The sequence below is a fragment of the Podarcis melisellensis genome (genome assembly GCF_964234715.1).
Source record: "Podarcis melisellensis genome assembly, chromosome: 4".
In the NCBI taxonomy this organism is placed as follows: Eukaryota; Metazoa; Chordata; class Lepidosauria; order Squamata; family Lacertidae; genus Podarcis; species Podarcis melisellensis.
In genome coordinates this window covers 76,045,024-76,068,415 of record NC_138531.1, presented here as the reverse complement: position 1 = coordinate 76,068,415, position 23,392 = coordinate 76,045,024, and the positions used below count along the sequence as shown (strand labels likewise).

The 23,392-nt window shown below is 43.2% G+C and overlaps 2 protein-coding genes across 4 annotated transcripts in view; one reads left to right on the top strand and one right to left on the bottom strand.

Annotated features, from left to right (window-relative positions):
• The first annotated feature begins 464 nt into the window (after positions 1–464).
• On the top strand, positions 465–6,603 carry RFXAP (regulatory factor X associated protein). Its single transcript, XM_081909478.1, has 3 exons — positions 465–1,219; positions 3,616–3,723; positions 4,099–6,603. The coding sequence occupies exons 1-3, from the start codon at positions 692–694 to the stop codon at positions 4,207–4,209; spliced, it is 747 nt and encodes a 248-aa protein (XP_081765604.1). The 5' UTR covers positions 465–691; the 3' UTR covers positions 4,210–6,603.
• The window catches only part of SMAD9 (SMAD family member 9), a 38,352-nt gene continuing 19,925 nt past the window's right edge, over positions 4,966–23,392 (bottom strand). For 2 of the 3 annotated variants that reach the window (XM_081909386.1, XM_081909387.1), the window contains exons 3-7: positions 20,946–21,200; positions 20,029–20,166; positions 17,881–18,102; positions 16,953–17,209; positions 4,966–14,751 (exon numbers count right to left, since the gene is read on the bottom strand). In XM_081909386.1, the coding sequence (XP_081765512.1) occupies positions 14,608–14,751; positions 16,953–17,209; positions 17,881–18,102; positions 20,029–20,166; positions 20,946–21,200 (1,016 nt within the window). In that variant the 3' untranslated portion in view covers positions 4,966–14,607. The remainder of the gene's footprint in view (positions 14,752–16,952; positions 17,210–17,880; positions 18,103–20,028; positions 20,167–20,945; positions 21,201–23,392) is intronic. The other variant, XM_081909388.1, reaches the window with a different exon arrangement.

Sequence of the window (23,392 nt, the reverse complement as noted above, 5' to 3'; positions counted from 1 at the left end):
CAAGTTATATATACAGTTATGTTTTTCTGTTGTAATCCGCCTTGAGAATGGTTCGAACTATGGAAAGGCGGCATACAAATAAAATGATTGATTGATTGATTGATTGATTGATTAGAACTGTTACATTGTAACCGGGAAGTAAAACACACTAAAGTTGGTGGAACTTACTTCCAAGTAACCGATTTCCCCCAACCCGCTATTAGAAGCCAAGTCGCCTCCCACCCGCCCATCGAACAGGCTGCCAACGCGACGGCGCATGCGCGCGACGAATCCTCCCGCTAACTTCAATATCATAAAGGAGATCGCTTACCCTAGCGGCCTTTTTTGAACATGCGCGACGTCTGGCTTGCAACGCGCACGCGCAAGCGGGGAAGGATGTGGGGAAGCCCCGCCGCCGCCGCCGCCGCCGCCTCTGCGCTTGCGCGCTTAAGTGAGCTTCCGGGGAAAAGGAGGCGGTGAGGTCGCGTGCGCGCCGCCTTCGCCGCGCGTGCGTAGTAGCCGGCAACCTGTCAGCGCCCGGCCCGTGGCGCCCGTTTGCCGTTGCTGTGGCAGCCGAGGGGCCCTGCGGGAGGCCCTGGCTGCGAGGCCTGCCGGAGGGACGGAGCCTTCCGGGAACACGAGCGGCAGCTCGGCCGCTTTCTCCTCGTCGTCGCCTTCCCCCTCCCCGCCGCAGCCGCTCACGCTGCTGGTGATGCAGCCCTGCGGCGGGGACGGGGAGGCGGTGGGCGCCTTGCTGCAGCCCCAGGTGGTGCGGCAGCCGCAGCAGCCGCCGTCGCGGGGGGCCTCGGAGGCGCCCTCGGGCCTCATGGTCTTCTACGAGCTGGGCCCGGCGGCGGCGGGCGACGCGGACGGCGACGGGGGCGGAGGCGACAGCGCCGGCAGCCCCGGCGGAGGCCTGGAGGATCTGGACGACGAGGAGGAGGGCGGCGCCCTGTCGGGAGGAGGAGGAGGAGGAGGCGGCGGCTGCAAGAGCTGCACCTACAAAGGCTGCAGCGAGACCACCACGCAAGTGGCCAAGCAGCGCAAGCCCTGGATGTGCAAGAGGCACCGCAACAAGATGTACAAGGACAAGTACAAGCGCAAGAAGAGCGACCAGGCCTTGGGGGGCGCTGGAAGTGGCGGACCAGGAGGAGGCACCCCTTGCTCTGCCACAGTCGCCGCCGCCGCCGCCGCGCAGGCTGGAGCTGGGATCTCTCCCGGAGGCAGCGCGAGAATTGAGGTGAGGAGAGGGGCACTGGAAACCGCTGAAAAGAGCTTATTTCTGGAGCTGGGATGCTGGGAATCAGAGAATCGTAGAGTAGGAAGGGACCCCCAAAGGTCCTCTAGTCCAACCCCCTTCAAGGCAGGACTCCCAGCTCAAGTATCCATCTGACCTCCGCTTAAAAGCCTCCAAGGAAGGAGAACCCGCAGCCTCCCGAGGGAGACCGTTCCGCTCTCGAACAACTCTCCACTGTCAGAAAGTTTCCCCTGATGTTTAGTCAGAATCTCCTCTCCTGTAACTTGAAGCCATTGGTTTGAGTGCTCCAGAGCAAGGACAAAACAAACTTGTTCCCTCTTCCTCGTCGCACCTACACACAGGCTGTTTTCTGTCTTGAGGTGTGTAAAGCAGGAAAATGAGTTCTTTCCCTTTTTGCACAGCAGTGTAGCTGTAGTATCACCACTGGCCCTTGAACATGGGCAACCAACTCAGGGATGGGAACCTGTGGCCTTCTAGATGTGGCAGGACCGTGGCTAGCATGATCATTCCTGACCCCAGCTGGCTGGCTGCCTGTGATGGCAGGGGGAGGCCATGCTGAAATAACTTCAGAATGCCTTTTTTGTGGTTGCATTTTTAATATATATACCATCTCTGTGACAACATTGATGCACTGGTGCAATACCCCCAGGTTAGCTTGCACATAGTTTTGTTTGTTTATTTGTTTAAACATTTATGCATCACTTAATACCACGTATCAGAGTAGCTTAAAAAAAACATACTACATATTTAAAACATAAATTAAAACATCAGAGTACATCGCTCAGGTGGTGTTGTTATTGTTGTCGTGATATATTTTGTGTTTTATACTACAATCTGTCCTGTGATCTTTGGATGTAGGGCAGTATAGAAGTTTAATTAACAACAACAACATTATTAATGGTGCAAAGTCCCCCTGAAATAAAACAGTTGCTAACTTGGACCCTGAAATTTATCAGGGGCAGTGCCTCCCTGATTTCTAATCGGAATGAGTTCCTTCGTTTTGGGCCTATTATAACACTGAAAACATGACTCCTCATTGACAAGTGTCCTGATTTTTTAGTTTTTCAGAGTCTGACCTACACATTACAGCCTGCTTGGAACTGGTGTAAAACCAATCTGTCATGCCTTCCATGAAACAAAGTGGGGAATTTTTAGAGGCTGCTACAACATTTTTGTCACAGATCTCTGTTAGAGCTCTTTACCTTTGTCACAGAATTCATTATTTGGCAGCCAACATGATTAAAAACAAATTATAGCTGATTTAAATGTATAATGCATGGGTCAGCAAACTTTCTCATCAGCTGGCCGGTCCACTATCTCTTAGACCTTGTGGAGGGCTGGACTATATTTTGAAAAATATAAATACCCTGCAAGCTGGTCGCACAGCTGCCTCCAGACCTGGAGGAGGAACACACTCTGCACACGCTCAGGAGCACGTCTTGGCGCCACCCGCTCACTGGCGTTGTTGAGCAGCAGCCACTCCATCAGCCCATCCCCATGGAGCTCCCAGGCGGCGTGCACCACGTGCTGTGGCCCGTCGTCCAAGGCCACGCACGCAGAGCATTGGGCAGGCGGCATGCAGCTCGCCCTCCAGCTGCTCCAGAGCAGCTGCCGAGCACGCCACCAGCAGCAGTGCCAGGCACAGGGCCGGGAGGCACGCCAAGTTCTTGCTGACGCCCTGCAACGCAACCGTCATGATGCCCAGACCCGCTGGCTGCCCACCGGCCTCTCTGGGTTTACCTCAGCACATGGACAGCGAGGCTTTGGATAGGCTGCAGGAACTTCCTGCATCCACTCCGAAGCCATGCCAGCATCGCTGCCTGCCCAGAGCCGTCCGCAGCTTTGGATTGGCTGCAGGAGCTTCGCAGCCAATCTGAAGCTGCGCCAGCGTCACCGCCCACCCAGAAGCCATGCCAGCGTCGCGGAAGTCAGTCCCCGTGCGGTGAGGCGTCCACAACGCACGGGGACTGACTGAGTGGGAGGCAGGGTCCGCGGGCCGGATTTACGAGCCTGGGGGGCCCGCATCCAGCCCCCGGACTGTAGTTTGCCAACCCCTGGTATAATGTAAATCTGTCTTTAGTTACTCTTGCCAAGAAACATTATTAATCATCTGCTTTACAATAATTGTGTCAGTGTCATAATAATAGCTGAGAGTCATATGCTATTGCCATTCAGTTGTTTCCATCAATAGGATAGGGAGGGAAGCAATTTTTAGCTATTCCCACTTCCCCAGTAGTCAGCACTCAATTGCACTGTGTTCATAATTTTTCAGGAAAAGTCATTGAGAAGTCTTGTATTGAAACTTCCCATTAGTGCTTTCTAGTGAGAATAAGTACATTTTCCCCCTCTTTTTTTTTTTGTTTGTTTTTTGTGGTCAGGATTGCACTGAAAGTTCAGTTTCCATATCAAAGCAAAGAACAGGAAACATTGGTGATCGGCCAGCAAAACCTACACTTTTGGAACAAGTGTTGAACCACAAAAGACTGGTAAGTGCATCTGGCCTTTGAAATAGAAAGTGTCCAGAGGATTCCTGCATCATGATGATGATATTTAAAAAGTCAGTTCATATGTTGAACATAAGTGATCATGTTTTCTCTTGGCACATCCTCTGTACCACTTTTTTAGGCCCTACATGCAGAACTTAAATCCAGCTCATGAGAATGCTGAATGCATCAAATGAAGAGCAGAGGGCCTTATCTTTTGGTGCCTGGTTAGGTGTGTTGCATGCTCACCACCTCTATTATGCTGGGAGGTGGGAGGTGTATTCTGGCTCTAAGAAATCCTTGCATACCTTGTACTCGGTGTGTGGAAGGGGAAGATTGCAGACATTGTCTAATTTGGTGTCTTTTGTCTCTTTTTAGTCACTTCTGAGAAGTCCAGAAGTTGTACATTTTCTGCAGAAACGACAGCAGCTACTAAGTCAACAAGCATTGGAGCAAAGGCAGCAACAGTTTCCAGGAGCACCAGTGTGAGGATAGGAATGTAGTTCAAATACCCTCAGCTCAGTTTCATGTTGGAATGGTGAATGAAGGAAAGAAGTTGACTAACAGAGGCCTACAAGCTGCTCTAGCTGTTTTATGCTGTGGTTTTACTTTCTATTGGACAAGTAAGAAAACCTATTTGGTTTTCCCCCCAGAATTTATTTATTTGTAATTGTTTTTGTTAGCTTTGATACATCTTCTCTCCGTCCACTGAAGCCTTCTGTTAATATTTTGGAAGCCAAGTTTTAGTGTTCTGGGAGAGAGAAATTAATAGATCAAATAAAAACCAATTTAATTATTTTAATGTTTTACTATGTGAAAATTTCTAATATCTTGCGTAAAGTTATTCTTCGATGACAGTCATTGAAAAAGCAATACTTACTTTCTATGGAAGTTTTAAATTGTAAACTTTGAGCCAATCTAGTAGCCTCTGTTGCTCAGGGATGTAGGAGAGGGAATGCTGGGCTTACAGCTTTGTGAGGGAAGTTCAGCAAGATTTGGCCCACCATTCTAACACTGGTGTGACATTTGACACTCTGGCCAATCTAGTTGATCAGTTTCTATATTGCATTATAAAATAATGTATACTCGGTTGGTATTAATTTCATGAGCATTTTTGTAAACATGATTTAAGTATTAGTGTGAGTATTGCAGTATATTACTGACATGATTCATAAAGAGGCATCCATTTGAGCTTATTTATATTAATTTTATATTTTTAATGACTTGTTTACTAAAGAACACAAATTGTTCATACAAGGATACATTAAGGTATCAGTTTTGTATCTTTGTAATTTTCAGGCTATTTTTGAACGTGTTCAAGGATTTTTTGAAACTTTTTGGAAAATGTCATTTAAGTTAACTTTTGTACATCAGATTTTTACATATTGTATATAATTGGTGTCCTGTTCTTTCATAGCAATTTCCTGACTAGTTATTGATAAGCTGAAGTAAGTGTGTATGTTTTCTAGGCTACTGTTTTTAGAGAAAGAACTCTAAGTTGTGTTGAGAGATGCATTTTTAAAAGATACATCGCTTGTCTGTTCTTTCATTTGCAAATTAAATGTTTTCACCTTGACTTGCAGTTTTCAGTTCTGCATGAAGGAAATTAACTGTTGTTTACAGTAACCTTCCTTGTCAGATTTATTATATCATGGGGCACATAATTGAGTCTAGTGCAGTAAAATATGAAAGAAATATTCCAGCATTTTGCTAAGAGTGCTAATCTTGGCTCATCAAAAGTGGCATTATCTCCCTTGCAATTGTATCGTACAAGATAAACTGCTCTTGTACTTCATATAACCAGGCATAGGGAAACTCGGCCCTCCAGGTGTTTTTGGGACTACAACTCCCATCATCCCTAGCTAACAGGATCAGTGGTCAGCGATGATGGGAATTTGTAGTCCCAAAACATCTGGAGGGCCGAGCCTGCCTATGCCTGATATAACCCATTGTACTGAATGAAGATTTCTGTCCACATGCCCCTTGCAATCTCCTACAGTTAGTGCAAGGTGTCGTAATAGAAGCTACTTTGGAGCTAACAAAGCAAAGCTTTAGGAAAGACAACATTTATTAGGAGAATATCTGAGATCAGATGTGCACGTAAAAAGGGTACTTGGTCTGGAAGCAATCAAATACAGTAGATGGAAATATATACCTCAGAGTTCAGTTGAAAATTGTAATACAGATGTGAGAGGATCATTATGCAATTATCATATTTGAAGTGGTGCTAGGTATACCAAGTTGACAATATTAAAATAAACCTTTCTTTTGACCATACAATTGAATACTTCTTACCTATAGTGTACAGTGATGCGCCCTGCCCTAGGGAAGTATATGCACTCCAAATATGCAATAGTTCATTTGTACAGACACACCTCTATTAACTGCAAAGATGGAAGCAAATGTCCTATACATAAGAAATTGATGGGCAAACCCTTGTGTGCATGGAAGCTATGGGTACATTCAGTGCCTGCTAAAAACATTCTTGTTTAGACAAGCCCACCCAGATGCTTAGACAGTTGAGGTGTTTTTGTGTGTTAGCTTTTGTATGTTTTGTAGAAGGATTGTATTTTTTCCTTGATTTCCTTGTCTTTTTTTAGTAAGCTGCTTTGAGGTTTCTTACAAATGGTGTTTAAATTTTTTTTTGAGGGGGGGGGGTATAACCAGTGCTAAAAATCATGCTGGAAGAGGCAATGGCTGTCAATGTAGCTAATCTATATGGATATAGAAGCAATGTAAATCTCACTACAAATTAGGTTTGTACGGATTTGTTTCCAATAATATGACTACTGCCAACCATCATTTTGGTAGTATGGAGAGCAAACTGGCCAGGTTTTTTTTTTCTTTTGTGAATTGGTGCCATGTGCAGCTATTTTTCATTCATTTTTTTAAAGCCTGTTTAATGAATTCAGCCATAATGCAGTTCAAGTAGCTTTTGTTATAGTCTTTTGAGAAGTCTGAGTTGTTGCAGCTTCATGTGTTGTACTTGCTTTTTGACATGTTCACCCTTAAGTGACAGGTGCATTTTTTTGGTTTGTATGTAGTAATGTTAATGGGAAACAAAAGAGCACATCACATTCAAGCTTGTAAAATGATTAGTAGGTATGAAAATGAATATGAATTCTAAAGGTATTTTGGTCATTAATGCTGGACACACAAGAATTGGGCTGTTTTTTGTGTTTGTTGTTGAGTTCCACTTCACTTGGAGCAGCTGTTTATCAGAATTTAAACAGATCGTTTGAACTATCAAGAAATCTATTTACTCTTGTCATGTAAATTTGAAAATTAAGAGTTTGAATTTGTATACAAGTTTTGATGAGGCTCTTGAAGCACAGATATAGTAATGTCATTACAAAGACTTCATGCACCTCAGAATGAAATTTTATAGCACTACAAACAAGATAAGGATTAAACCGATCTTTCACTAGGGCCTTTGAGTGGAAAAGTGTACCTTGTGTTTGGTATAAGGAAGAACTTACCTGTTACTTTGCCTACATGAATGTCATAAATTGTGTTCTATACTGTCCTAGAGCAAAATTACTTTACATGCGGATTAAGCAAATTTGCGGATGGTGGTGTTAGTGTGTCAGCTCTGAAAGATGGAGAGGCCAGTTTGGCCTTAGCAACCCTCTGAACAGCAGTCATAAGGTATAAACAAATTGTCATTATAGTTCTTTGTATTTTCTCTTTAATGGCACCCTTCTGCTTCTGTAGGTACCTTTTATTTTTGTTGTTCTGAGTTGCTCCTACTCCAATTCTGCTGTTGACCCATTTATTGGTATGTTACTGCTTTTCAAATGGAATAAACTTCTGTCTAAAAATTTGTCAACTCTAGACATGAAAATAAAGCTGCTGCACTTATTTATAGAGTAACTTTATTAACAGTAAAGACAAAATTTTATCACTGGTACAGCAGGGCAATTCTAGCCAACAAAATTAAGTTGTTCATGACAGCATGGCAAATTTATTCACTGGCCAGCCTTTAAACAAGAAGCTATAGGAAACAAACATCTGCTTTTTTACTCAACTAGTCTAACTGCCCACAGTGACAGTAGAGCTTTTCAGTGCCTGTTTACAGATTTGAAAGTGGCTTTGAATTCTGGGGTTAAACAATGTTGGACTAACACTGCAGTTGTGTAACACTCAACAGTAAGCCCTACTGAATTCCATAGGGCTTATCTCTAGGTAAGTGTAAAGGACTGTGTCTGGGTATAGCAGCTGCCATATCAGTTTCCCTGCCATTCTTCTGTGGGTAAGGCAGAAAGTAGGGACATTTTTTCTTCCTCCTTTCCATTTTAGTCAAAGTGAGAGTGTAGCATCCCTCCGTTTGTTTGTTTGTTTGGGAAACAAAGGAGCTTTGGGCACATCTTTATGGCTGCCCCTAACATAACCTGTTTCCCCCTATTCTATTGGCAGAACATTTTGTGCTGGTGGAATTTGCATTGGTATATTAAGGGACTTCTTCCAGCATTTCATTTTGCAGAGGTATCTCTGTTCCTGCTGGCGGAGCAGCACTTTCTCTGCTTCCCAAGGCCCCTAAGCCAGCTTTCAGAGAGGTTGGGATTACTCCCTTAAAACTCCTGAGGCAAAGTTACTAGGAGCACTATAGTCAACACTGTAGAGCTGTCTGCTGCAACCTGTCTGCAATAACTAGAACATTCCTTGTAGCAGCTTTTGATCTGGCTGTTATAGTGATGGAGGACGCTGCAGAAAGAAACCAATCAGAGAGAATAATTTATATTGCATTGTTTTCCAGCTGCTATTTCACATTCAACTTGGCTATGACTATTGTCAAAAATGAAACCTTTGCAAAGTCACATGCATAGGTAGGTGAGTTTATGTCTGGGGTGTTAGTATGCTTTAATTTACCCCAAAAGTGAATTGTGGTTTCTTCCTGCTTCTCTAGATTAAATATCAGATGTAGTAGTATGTACTCGGGACTCATAATTACCATGTATACTTGAGTACATCTACTTTTACCTTCCAAAATAGTTACAAATGCATAGGTCATATTCTGAATGAAGATAATCTCTCTGGCAATTATCTATCAGTATATATTTGTTTACTAATCAAAGGATACTGCGGCAGGAATGAAATTCTGCTACAAGGAAGATGGATTTGTTACATATAGCTGTCATATGTAACTGATTAATTTATTTACACCTTATTTGTGATTGTTTTACTCTCAGTCAAGAGACAAAATCGGGGAAACAATGAAATGTTCTGCACGTTAAAAGTATTCACAAATAACAGTCTAGATTCAAGTTATTGTAAGGGAAGCACCACCAAATCCACAAGACAGATTAGGTAATATCCAGCGTTTTGTTTTTAAACCAATACTCCACAGGGTAATGTCTGAAGGAGAAATAATGGTCTCTTTATATTTGGGTAGCTATTAATTAACATTACAAACCACAGCTGCAGCTGTACCTCATTGGGCCCATTAAACAGTGGCTGCTGCCGTTAGTGCTCTCACCCTATGCACTTGCTATATTTTAGGGTCACTAATAGGCAGAGAATGCCTGACTGGGCAGGAAGCTCACCTAGTCCCTATTTCCAGAAGAGCGATGCAAGAATGTCCTTTCCCCTCCTTTAATGCTATGGGCATAAGCTACAGAAGTGTCTCTGTTTTATTGTAAGCCTGATACCATGCTTAGCAAAGTTATTTTCCCCCCTTAGTATTTTGGACAACTTAAGTCAAAGTCTTCAAGGATGAGAGAGATATTTGTTCTTTGGCTTGTGTTTGTACAGTGCCTCTTTATGGGGCTGAATTGACCAATTTAGTGCATCCAGGATTCTGGGTCACCTACTGGAGGCACCAGCCTTTTCTGGCTCCTCACCCATATGTATAGCATATGGAAAATGTGATCTGCATAACCCAGAGATGCATTTTAAATAAATGGACACATTCTATTCATGTAAAAACACGCTGATTCCTGGACCGTCCACGGGCCGGATTTAGAAGGCGATTGGGCTGGATCCGGCCCCCGGGCCTTAGTTTGCCTACCCATGGTGAAAAGTATTGATTACTTAAGAGGGATGCTTTCTCTGTTCAGATGTGTGGCCGTTTACACACTCAGCCAGCCTAAGGAATCTCCCAGAAAAGTCAGGCACACACAGCATTTAATAAATTACAAAACAATAATTATACAAATACACATTTCTCAATTTCCTACATTCTCAAAGCAATTTTGCTTGCCATGTTAGATGTATGGATTTAGTACTGAATAATTCAATATAGGATTTTAATGCCCATCGACCCAAACACTACTGTTATGCATATTTCACAATGTTTCAAATGAAGTCAATGAAAATTGTCAAATTGCATAAAATTACATATTCTTGAAAATTAGTGTTGCACAAGAAAAAAATAAAACCTCTATTCGGTAAGTTAGGAACATTTATGTAGTAATATTTTCTACATGTCCACTTGGAAGCAAGTGTCATGTAGTTAATTGGGATTGCCTTCCAGCTGTGTATAAAACTGCAGCCTTAATAAGCTTTTCTGATATTAATTACAACCTTGAATAAGTCAGGAAGCTTTATTAGACTGAGCTTACTATGCTTAGTAAGTTCCATTCTTAAGACTGCAGCTTTATTTGTATATATCTGAGTAAGCACCACTAAATTTAGTGGGATTTAGTTCTGAGTATCCAAATATGGAATTTGACTGTAAAATTCACATAAACCAAAGGAAACAATCTATATAGTGTGATGATTGCAGTCCAGTATGCATCTTTTAATGTCTACATTTGTGACTTTGGGAGGAAGACTTAAGAAGCATCTCAAGGTTTTCACTATGAGCTTGTTCCCACAATTGACTTGGACAAAATGAAGTACTATTTCCACAGATAGTTAAAATTACAGCATTTGCTGCCACACCATGAGGGGATGGACTGTAGAAATGGCTTTTTAAAATGCTTTGGATAGGGTGATCAACAACTATTAGCCACGGGGCACTCAGCATAGGACTCTGAGCCAAAAGGCCAGAGCTCCACTCATCAAAATTAGCAGAAAGTGCAATACAAGGCTGGTTGACCACATTTTGAAGAGACCCTCTAGTAAGACCACTTTAAGTAAGTAACATGCATTGCTAGCTTTTTTTTAAAAAAAAAAAAGCCCACTCAAGGAGACCATTCCCCAGAGTCCCAAACTGCCAACTGTACTGTTGAAGCAGTATGGTTAAAGGCATCATGTCTCTGAACATCGACAAACGCCAGAGGAAGACTGCCTTCATGTCCTTTGAGGACATCCTGGAAATATCTGCCAGTTGGAAACAAGATACTGGACTAGGGTAGACTTTTGGCTCGATGCAACAGAACTCCTTGCAGTTAGTTGAAGAACCTGTCTTTACTCATGGTAAATGAAAGATCTGCCCATGAAAACTGACATATGTTCATTGTTCCATACAACGTTTCAGATACAATTACCTCTTGGTTACAAACTATGGTCTGGTAATCTCTGTCCAGGAATCCTTCATTATAGGCAGTGGGATGAGATGCTTCTGATCACAGCAGTTCATTATGTGGGAGTGTTCCCCAAAGGCTGTCGCTCAGCCCTTCACTTCTACAATGTACAGTGCCAGGTTTCAAACCTGGATGAAGGGCACATATTCTGACCCAATGATCCTCTTGCTGTGAATCCCAGCTGTGTGTGGCTAGCTGTGGTTACTGGTGGCTGCAGGTAAGCACTCTTTTCAAATGCAAAAAAAAAAAAAAGCCCTCTGCTTTATTACTCATAAAACAATGCTTATGCTTCACCACCACATGATCCAGCCAACATTATCCTGCGATATCATTAACCTGCAGCATTTATGCATGACAAGTTTAATTTTTTACTCCAGTAAAGCTAGTTCACTGAGCCATGCAGGCAACTTAAAACCTGAGAAGAAAAGGCCTATTAGGCCACCTTATATTCACTAGGAATATTCAGTAAACACCAGTAAAATACTAGCAGCACTTCATTCACTACCTTCCTGTGAGAATTATTTTGCATGTAATTTCTTATTAGGAAAATGGCAGGCCTGAACACTAGGATACATTAAAAAATAATAATGACAGAGCACTCATAGCTCCACAACGATAAAAGATTTTCCACAAGAGGCTTCAATGTGCTTGGAATTGTTGACACATATAACTGCCTCAAAACATGTCTTTTCCTTAAACTGGCCATCGATAGATAGCTTTTCTAGTAAACGGCTTTTAAATCTTTCCGGCAGCACATCTCAACAGAGAACATTGAAAGGCTATAAATTTTATACTGGATGATAACTTGGTACAAACAGTACTATTTAAAGGGGCCATTTCTATATGAAGAGCCGGAACTGAATACTGAAGGAAATGGTCTGGTCCCCGTTCTCCCCCCCGCCCCCCCCCCCCGGTGGCAGTAATTAGTTTATTTCTTTGTGCTGGGTTCAGTTACTTCTGCTCTTTGTGGCTGAACAGAGCCTCTGACTTAGAAGCTAAGGATGATTTAATAGTCATTAACTGTCCATTATTAGAAACATTGAAAATTAAGGATGCTGGCAGTTCAGTGATATTTCAGAGTCTGTGCTCCTAATTACCACTGCTGTCATTTGCTACACAGCTTCTGGAAGGTGCAAAAAGAAAACTCATTTGATTCTTAGCGCAGCAAGTGTAAGAAGATACCAAAAAACCAAAAACAAGCCTGCACTAATTAGACTGTGAAACAAGTAACCTAGATACTGTTTGGTGAGAGAAAGAATCTTCCATGTTTGCATCAAATACAGGAAACTATGACGTTTCTGTTGTTTAAAGCAATACGCATCCTGCCATTTTCGAAACAACTTTATATAGGCACACTTTTTTTGAGGTAGAGACTAGGTATAACTAATCCTGTCTGAAGATGCTACTTCAATGAGGTGCACTCATATGACACCATTAAATGTTGTCCATACCTATTTTTCTACTTGTGTACATTTTGATATCCTGTTTCGTTTCTCCTATTCACTCAAAATCCCAATAAGCAGCAGAGATGCATATTTGTAGCAAGAGCAATAATCTGTCCAATTCAGAAAGATGGAGCTAACTGGCAATGAAATGCAAAAAATAATAATAGACTGTGACAACTGAATATAGAGTAGGGGATAACCATACTTCAGAGTTGCCGGAGCTACTTTTTTTCTAAAACCCCGTGATCTACTAGTCAGAGCCAGGTGCAAAAGACACAAGAGTTCCTGTCTGAACACATTTTGAGCCCAGGAATTTGTTTTAGGTACTAGAAATGAACTGAGCTTGCTGTCCTTTCCCATAAAAGTCTACTCCTTGTTAGCTTTCTCCATGTCCCTTGTTGATCTACTGCCTATCGCCCCAAGATCTATTAGCAGATCCTAATCTACTTTCTGCCCACCCCTCAATTACAGCCTTTTAAATCTGTTCTTTTGCATTTCACTATTATGTTAATTCTCCCTTTCACACACACAAAAATGCAGAATTGGACATTTTACGTGAAAAAAGTTAACTAGAGAATTCAAGGAAGGAGCTACATATTACAGTAAGCAAGAAGCAGTTGCCAAAAACATTTAGGGCAGCCTTTCTCAACCTGTATGTCCCCAGATGTTGTTGAACTACAACTCCCATCACCCCTAGCTAGCAAGGCCAGAGCTCAGGGATGATGGGAGTTGTAGTCCAGCAACATCTGGGGACCCACAGGTTGAGAGCCGCTGATTTAGGGCATTAAAGAAAATGCATAAACCCATTAACACCCAGTACTGAGTGCTCATGTCCTGGTATCATGATGGTGCAGGTCCCACACCACACACATAAACAAAGAGGGTGTGAAGGAGGAGTTGCACAATTTCTTGATGCCACAACACAGGAACTTTGTCCTAGACAACACTGCAGGGGGAAGAACTAAAAACACTGGCTGTATTCAGCAGCGGCTGCATGTGTCTTGGATGATGTGGGGCAGCATGGGAAAGTGCCCTGGGCCGAGCGTATTAGGACAATTGTTCTAGGGCCATTACTGGTCACACTACTGTCTTCTTAACTAAACAGACATAATACATCACATGAAAAAAAAAAACAAACAAACCCCGGCATGGAGGTGAGAATTAAATGTGTGAGCACCAGCCATCTGTTTAGTATAACACATAGTTCCAGCACTGGCCATCCTCCTTTTGAAAAGCAAATTTTAAAACTTGAGGCTTGAAATGACGTGGGCACAGCATGGTTGAAAACTCGGGTTTGTGTGCTGCGTTTGTGTGAAGAATCGGCACAACTTCTATGAGATCGGTGGGTGTGGTTTCCTTGCCAAGCATAGTTTTGCTCCCTTCCCATGACTAACAAAGGTGCAATAAATGACCCCAAATAATGACAATTTAATGGAGGGCAGGCCTGCAAATGCTATTTATTTGTGATAAATAAATGGAACCTCTGCAATCAGATTCTGTGTTGAGTACTGCCTGCCAGGGGCAAAACAGAGGGTATTCAAAGCTGTCCACTCCTGAGCTTCCAGAGGCTATTGCAGAAAGCCGAGTAAGGGACCTTCATCTATTCTAGCAAGGTTTTACAAGCCAACTTTTCTTGATTTGCAAAATGCATATGGGCCTGTAGAATTTAACTTTGCTTAGTGCATAATTTTATTAAATTATTTATTTATTAAGAATACAAATAACACTGGTCTTATTCCATTAACCACAAACTGGCCTGCTAAACCCAAACATCAATACCTTTGTCAGCAGGCAGCAACACAACGGATCATACAACCATCTTATGAACTGAAAAAACACTGAACATAGCATGACAAAAATCCACCAACAATATACTATATACATAAACCTTCATATATTTACAGCTACATACAGAAATTTAGGTTGGCCGCAAGGTGAGAAAGTTCTGCATCCCATAGGTGGTTGGTAGAGGATTCTTAAGAAACGGAGGAGATTGGGTTATGAGGTGAACCCATTTGCGTCAGCACCTTATCTAGCCATTGCAATGGTCCATGCAGGTGGATCTCGATCCAGCACGGAGTACTCGTGACATCCTGGCGATGATACTCCGCTCCCCAGCCCTACAAAACAGAGGAACAAATGCCAAAGGATTTAAAAAAAAACACACCAAACACTCACACTGTATTTGCCATCTTATTCTTCTTTCCATCAAGGCAGATCAAACTGTAGCAATAGAAGTTTGTGATGGCCAATGGCTGAACAATAAAGCTTAAAATTAATTGCAGCAAGATAAATCCGTTCATTCAAGGAAACTGATCACAGACAAATCTGCAGTAAAGGAAAAAGCTCCATTGTGTTGTCTCAATTTTGAACAGATTTTTCACTCTGATTATCTAGGATGCTAAAGGTCTGTAGCTCAAATGCACTTGCTTTGAGGATGGTTTCTGAACTTACAGAGGCACAATTGACACCTGAATGACTCGCAAATGAACATATGAACTGCATTCACTGAGCAGCACTGTGCTTGGAGACGGTAAGATTGTGAGTTGCTGTTTCACACAGACGAACCATCACTCAGTGACAAATCATCACCCATCACAAAAGCAGAAATTTCCTTTCATAAGGCATATATTATCAGAGGAAGAGAGCTAAGATTTGTGACCCACTTAAGTGAATATTTTTTTTACCTTGTTTTGGTGTAAGGCACAAACCTTGAACATATTTATAGTTTTAAATGTGTACATTAATGCCAGGTAATCACTCCTATGTAAGTCACCCAAAATCTTTGTTTTAAGGCTCTTCTATTTGTTACTAAGTTGCAACATGTCAATCACAAGCCGTAATAGGATACAGAGGTGGTGGAAGGAAGAAATCAGACTTTGGAGAGAGAGAGAGAGAGAGAGAGAAAGAAAGAGGTCATCTGTTATGCTGCATAATGCTCACGTCTGACTTTATATGAATGAAACCATGTCTGACACAACCTGGCGCCCATCAAATTCTTGGTTCATTAAGTGGTTCTTTAACCCCCTCTGCTGGTAGTTTAAAAACACTGACAAGTATATTAAAGGTGACTAAGCTCAACATTAAAAAAACTAAGATCATGGCCACTGGCCCATCACCTCCTGGCTAATAGAAGGGGAAGAAATGGAGGCAGTGAGAGATTTTACTTTCTTGGGTTCCAGGATCAATGCAGATGGTGACAGCAGTCACAAAATTAAAAGACACCTGCTTCTTGGGAGAAAAGCAATGACAAACCTGGACAGCATCTTAAAAAGCAGAGACATCACCTTGCGGACAAAGGTCCGTATAGTTAAAGCTATGGTTTTCCCAGTAGCGATGTATGGAAGTGAAAGCTGGACCATGAAGAAGGCTGATCGCCAAAAAACTGATGCTTTTGAATTATGGTGCTGGAGGAGACTCTTGAGAGTCCCATGGACTGCAAGAAGATCAAACCTATCCATTCTTAAGGAAATCAGCCCTGAGTGTTCACTGGAAGGACAGATCTGAAGCTGAGGCTCCAATACTTTGGCCACCTCATGAGAAGAGAAGACTCCCTGGAAAAGACCCTGATGTTGGGAAAGATGGAAGGCACAAGGAGAAAGGGACGACAGAGGACGAGATGGTTGGACAGTGTTCTCAAAGCTACGAACATGAGTTTCACCAAGCTACGGGAGGCAGCGGAAGACAGGAGTGCCTGGTGTGCTCTGGTCCATGGGGTCACGAAGAGTCGGATATGACTAAACGACTAAACAACAACAACAAAAATGCCCAAGTCACAAAATGCACTGGTTTTGCTTCACTGGGCTCCATGGGCTACCCTTTATATACAAACCTGGTGTGCCACCAGCTTATATGATTAAGATACTAGAAGCCTTTCAAAGGATTCTAGGTAAATATCAGGAGTATCCGATTAGTACAGGCTGTTCACCCAAATAAGCAGACTGAATAACTAGATGTCCTTGTGTATAATCAGACCAGAAGATTGCCACAGAAGAGTGTGCAGATGTGGCTATTACGTGGGTGAACAAAAGCCACCCACGTTTCCTTGCCTGCCAATAACTATGGCCAGGAATAGGAGGGGCCACCTTGACAAATTACAGAGGCATGTGGCAATTTCCCCAGTCACTCTGACTTGAATCCTACGTGACGGTTGGGTAGAAAGCGCCTCATGCAAGCAACACCTGCTCCCCCATGTCTGAGAATTGCAGAACTTGCTTTGCTGGCTGCTGTTCGGAAAAAGCTCCGCTGACAATTAATCGTGCCACATTGGCAGCTCACAACCGTAAGGTTGGGGGTAGAGAAGACAGGAAGGAGTCCTTACTTTGACGAAGCTCATTCGGATGGTGCACATCTTGGTCAGCTCATACACCACCTCGAAGCCGTGGTTCACGGACTGGGCCAGCAACTGGGCAAAGAGCTGGTTGTTGAAAATCTTCAGGCTGCAACCGCTGGGGATCTTGCAGACAGTGGCAGGGTGGAAGCCGTGCTGGTAGTTGCAGTTGCGGCTCTGTACAAAGATGCTGCTGTCGCTCACGCACTCTGCGTACACCTCTCCCCCCACGTAATACAGGTGGACACCTGAAAAGGGGGGTGGGGGAGAGGGGAGAAAACAGACAAGGTTTCAACATAGATAAAAGCAAATTTATTTATTCATTCACTGCCATTTATGTACCGCCTTTCTGCCAAGGCACCTAAGGCAGTTTACAATTTTGTAAGTACTGAGACAAAAGATGGAACACTATTACTATTATTATTATTATTTTCGTATACCCCACCCATCTGACTGGGTACATGTAAAATTGGAGGTGGGGAAGCATAGTCTGCCTGCAGTAGACCCTGATGTAGTCTCCTTCACCAATTAAATTTGCCAATTCAAAATAGTATACTATTTGCTTAACAGTGCATTATGTGATATACAGAATACAAAAAAGACACTTTTCTTTGAGAGAGAGAGAGATTATAGTCTTAAAATATAGTACATTCTAAAAATCTGTGCATGGAGAAGGAGTTTGGCAGACATTCCTCACCTAAGTTTTGAAGGAGCCTACTTGCGGCAGGCTTCTCACTCTTTGGAAAGCAAACAAAGTGCTCCTGAGTGGCCTGCTCTTCATACCTCCTTGTGTAGGACCCGTATCCAAGTGCACAACCCAACCTTTGGGTGCCTTTGAACGCAACCCCAGCGTAAATGGGGAGCTGCCTGCGGTCCTTAACATTATTTGCTACCACTGCAATAAGGGGCTTGCTCTCACCCTTTCCTATGTGCCTCCTGGTGTTTTCTATAGTGGAATTCCTGTTCACGTTAGACAGCAGCCCAAGGCAGAACCTGTTCTTATTGTTCGACGGATCTGTAAAGCCATCTATCAGTATGCTTCGCGAAGAGGCCTGGAAAGTCTCTCCGACTCGGTTGTTGAGTTCATAGTACGCTACCGAACACCAGTGCTGCGGCTCCTCATAGCAAACGGGCCGGAAGTCTGGAAGGAAAGTCAGGAATGAAGAAAAGAGGCAGGACCATCTCTTCCCTCGCAACAATATGTCTAGTCACATATGCTGTCAGGAGTTGCCTCCATGGCAAGTTCCTTTTCTTCCTAATCTTCCAGCTACATCATTCCAAAATACTGTTAAGTGTATATTCAGACAGCTGGAAGGTACAAGTGGGATACTGATCAAGGGGGTGGAGCAACTGACTATGAGGAAAGTGTTTGATAGTGTTTGGGCACCTTGAGGTGAGCTTTTATGCCCCCACCATGTCATCTGATTCTACCCTGATTAACTTGGCATGATGTGTATTCAGCAAATTTGTCCTGAAGTGGATCTGATCCTTCTGTGCTCATAAAATGCAATATATTGCTTTTATTTTCTGATTGGTGACAGCCCCACCATTAAGTACGGTGCACTTCTGACACTGCTAAAGAGTGCCTGACAATTCATCAAATCCACCAGCCTCAAGCTGAAGGCTGCAAGTCACTATCACTCCTACCACATGGCAAAAACAAGGAGTAACTCATGTCCTGAAGCAGGTGGAATAATTCTGTTGTGATTTGAATTATAGCAACTCAGGAAAGGGGTCTAAAAGCACCCTGAAAATATCCACTTGCTGAGCTGTGGAATGGAAAGGGCAAACACGACTCGAGGAGCCTTTGGAAAAGGAACAGAGGCTAGAACAGAAAGCATTAGAGTGGCTTTGTACATTACAAGGTAAGATTTATGGCAGACGTAAGCAGGCACCAGCGCATTTGCTTTCCGCTACACATTGTAAGTGTGATGTTCCAAGGAGAACTGGACCATTAGCACGTCCTCTTTTCAGATGTGATAATATGGTGATAAATGAAAAAGCGAGGTGTACTTTGGCACCTCCTGTCTCCTATGTGTTGAGGAAGGATGACTGCAACCTTACTCACCACTGCAACTCGAGACAGTAACAGGTGCCTTCGAACTTCAATATATCAAAAATTGTAAGCAGTTCCGATAGTCTTATCTCAAAAACAATGTTATAGAGATGGTTAAGTTCAGAAAAGAACAAATGCATTAATTAACCATCACTTTATCAAAAAATAAAAAGTGGACTTAGCTTACAAAACCGCATCTGTAATCGGGAACACGGAAAGCAAAGTGTTTTAGCTTACAGGGCAGGAGGTGGCACACACATTGATTTGGAAAGCAGCGGGTCGTGGAGTTATTCTTTGCTCTCTCAAAATGTAAGCTCTCACAGCTTTTGCAATAAAACTGTTAGGCAGTAGGTTTAAGTCAAAGAAAAGTGATTTGGACGATATCCTGGAAAAATCACTGCCAAAGGATACTGCACGGCTTCACTTCCTTACCTGCTGAAGTGGGATTTTGGATTATGTTTGCCTCATGCTGATGCATGGCAAACAGATTTAGAAAATATGGGGTGTCTCAACAGAAGCAAGCCTATAGGGGCTGTCTGGATAGGCCAACAGGCCTATCAGATACTAACCAATGGAATAGTGGTCTAATCTGCCTTAGTCTGTGGAGATTTTTTCAAATTTTTTAAAAAATGCTTTAAAGGAGTGCCTCATGCGGCCCTGGAGTTGGTGGGATCATTGGTTGTCACATACATAGACAGCACGACCTGAATATGGACTAGAATGTTTCTGCTTCCTTGGGCTTTCATTTATCAGTCGATTGGTTGTTATCTAAGCTCAGAGGTAGCCTTCAAACAACTAGCTAGTTTACCAATATTCCAGCCACATCAATTAGAACCGTTCCAATAATACTGTATTCTAGTGGTTCAGCACTGGAAGCAATTTTGTTAAGCATCACTTTTAATGCAGGTTAAGGATTTGATTCCACACACACACACCCTGCTGTCAGAGGCCTATAAATCAGGCATGGCTCAATTCATTTCCCCCTAGAAAACGATACAAGTATTTACATACTTTCAGGTTCTCCATCGGCAGATTTACCTCCATTGGGCAATGACAGGACTAACTGGTTCTCTGTGGTTGCATGTATAGAGCGTCCATGGTGGTTTCCTGGCGTTTCTCTCACGTTGTAAGGTGGAGGTGGCGTTTCGACTAGAGAGGGGGGATAGAAAAGGAGAAGGCTACTGGGCCTGCCATTTCATTAACTGACTAGTTTACGTTCACTGGAGAAGGACCAAAACCTTCTGACGTAAACTGAATCCGTGTCTCATCCAAATTAAAATGGATTTTCAAGGGGTTTTGTTTCAGATGAAGGATCAGACACAGGGCCCAAGATTCCCTTGTAAACATTTTGACAGTGCACATCACATGAAATGATGAAAGCAATACAACTGCCAGTGCCAAAATTGTATGGACTGTACGCTTTCGTATGAACCAAATACCACACGAAAGTTGATATTCCATGTCCCCAAAAAGGTAAACGGTAAAGGACCCCTGGACAGTTAAGTCCAGTCAAAGGGGACTGTGGCGTTGCAGCACTCATCTAACTTTCAGGCTGAGGGAGCCAGTGTTTATCCACAGACAGCTTTCTGCGTCATGTAGCCAGCATGACTAAACCGCTTCTGGCACAACAGAAACCAGAGCGCACGGAAACGCCATTTACCTTCCCACTGCAGTGGTACCTATTTATCTACTTGCACTGGCATGATTTCGAACTGCTAGGTTGGCAGGAGCTGAGACAGAGCAACGGGATTTCACTCCATTGCAGGGATTCGACCCGCCGACCTTCAGATTGGCAAGCCCAAGAGGCTCAGTGGTTTAGACCTTGGCGCCACCCGCATCCCTCTTGTCCCCAAAAGAGAAGTCACTGTAGACCCATTCATCAGCACTGGAAACATGTTCAGGGAGACTGCCGCTTATTTATTTTTTACCTGTAAGTTGATAAGGACTTCCTGGTGTAGAGGAACTTCCGGGGGAGTCAGGGTAGCTCATGCTGCTAGGGGACTGAGAGAACATGTGGGGGGACGCCGGGAGAGGGGGGCATGGAGGATGCTGGAAAGAATCAGGGTAGGTCGCGTTATGAGGCATCAGTGGCTCACTGTGAAGAGACGTGTTCCGGAATTTGGCAAGGAGGCTGAGGTGAGGGTTGAACTCACTATGTCTTGGAACCAGAACTGGAGGCAACACTGGAACAAGAGGGAAAACATGTGCGGCGTTAAAAGCAATTAGGGGCACAGTTTGAACTGGTGTCAGGCAGTTTCCCCATTTGCTTCTCTTGCCCAATTAGTCTGGAAGCAGCTCTCCAGAATTTCCTGAACCTTTCACTTAAGAGACGATTGAATCTGAGATCTCCTGCAGCAAAGCACGCACCACACCACTGAACTGTGACCTCTCCCTAGTTACATGAGATGCCACTCCCGAGATCTGGCATGTCAGTCACGTTACCAAACTTTCATGCAAGAATGTATGCAATTCCTGGAAAGGGGGGGACATGCAAATTCAAATTAAATAACCTGTGAGTGCATATTAGGAATTTCACAAGTAGAGACCTGCGAAAATTCCTTGTCCTTAAGGCTGCAAAAGTCTGGAAATTGGTGGGCGAAAGACACTGAAATCTCAGAAACCACAGGTGTGGAGGAAGAAAGAAAGAAGGAAGGAAGGAAGGAAGGAAGGAAGGAAGGAAGGAAGGAAGGAAGGAAGGAAGGAAGGAAAGAAAGAAAGAAAGAAAGAAAGAAAGAAAGAAAGAAAGAAAGAAAGAAAGAAAGAAAGAAAGAAAGAAAGAAAGAAAGAAAGCACTACGCAGAATTTTCAGTGGTGCAAGTAGCAAGGCTTCAATGCAGTATCTGAATCACCTTGGCATACATATTTTAAAGACAAGATTTAGAGGGTACAAAATCACAAATAACAAAACATATTTATTCTAAGTATCCAATTAATGTAATTATTCAGAAAATGTAAATTACAGTTTCCCAAGTTCTACAAACTGATAAAAGTAAAATCATGAATGCTATGCGATTAATATTCTAAACTTCAGGTCAACAAATAGAGAAAATGTGCAAAAACATGCTACGTATAAAATAGGAAATGAGGCTGGCTGGGAAATAACTGGCTTCCACACTAGCAAAACAACAACCACAAGAGAAAACTCTACTGGATCTATCCCATCAGAAACAAAGACCACTGTATGACAATAATAATATAAGGGTGGCGATTAGGGAAATCACACATATATTTGGAGAATTTTACCATTATACATGAAAAAGCCACCTTCCCACCACCGTAAATGGAGGGGATCTTTAAAATAAAAACCCACCCATTCCACATTTACCAAAAGTTGACAGAAATTTGAAAGGTCAGGTATTACAGAAGTCAGAGAAACTATTATATCTTCATAGGGCAATAAATCTCAAGGGCCAGATGGAATTACCCCCAGAATATGATAATGCTTTCTTTTCGACATATTGTTAACTCCATTAACAGATGTAATAAAAAATACATGAGAACAGAAGATTTGTTGACTCATGGGTCTAGAGAAACGCTGGCAGGAGATCTATGACCGATCTCTCCCAACATTTCCCCCCACCCAATCAAGCACACCCACGGGGAAGAGGGAGTGCTAATTTGACTAAGAAAGGGGTATGGGACTTGGAAGATGTGGTTTCAAGTCTCCCTCCCCGAATTATTTTCCCCAATCTAATTCACAACCTGCCCCTGAAGTTGCAGTTGGCCAGGAAGGAGAACAATACAAGGCAAGCCAGGAAAGGATCCAAGGAATGAATCATCATATCGACCAATATCATTATTAAATTTATGATTACCAGGTGATGGCAACAGTATTAGCAAGGAGGTTTGAAATAATTATAGGACACAATATTCATTTCCCCCCTGCTCTTCAGCAACACCCAGGTTGCTAGACTAAACAGCAACACCCAACTTACATATATCACTGGTAAGGCAGTCCCTGCCCTCAGGATTACAATCTAAAATACCGTATTTTTCGCACCATAGGATGCACGTTTTCCCCTCCAAAAATGAAGGGGAAATGTGTGTGCGTCCTATGGTGTGAATGCAGGCTTTCGCTGAAGCCTGGAGAGTGAAAGGGGTCGGTGCGCACCGACCCCTCACGTTCTCCAGGCTTCGCACACCTCTCCGCAACCAGCGCTGGGCTCCCGCTGCTTGCGGAGACTTGCCTGCATGCTGAAGCCTGCGCGTGCAGGCTTTGTGGACCTCTCCGCAAGCAGTGGGAGTGCTCCCGCTGCTTGCGGAGACTTGCCTGCATGCTGAAGCCTATGCGCGCTGACCTCAGCGTGTCCAGGCTTCGCGGACCTCTCAGCAAGCAGTGGGAGCGCTCCCACGGCTTGCGGAGACTTGCCTGTTT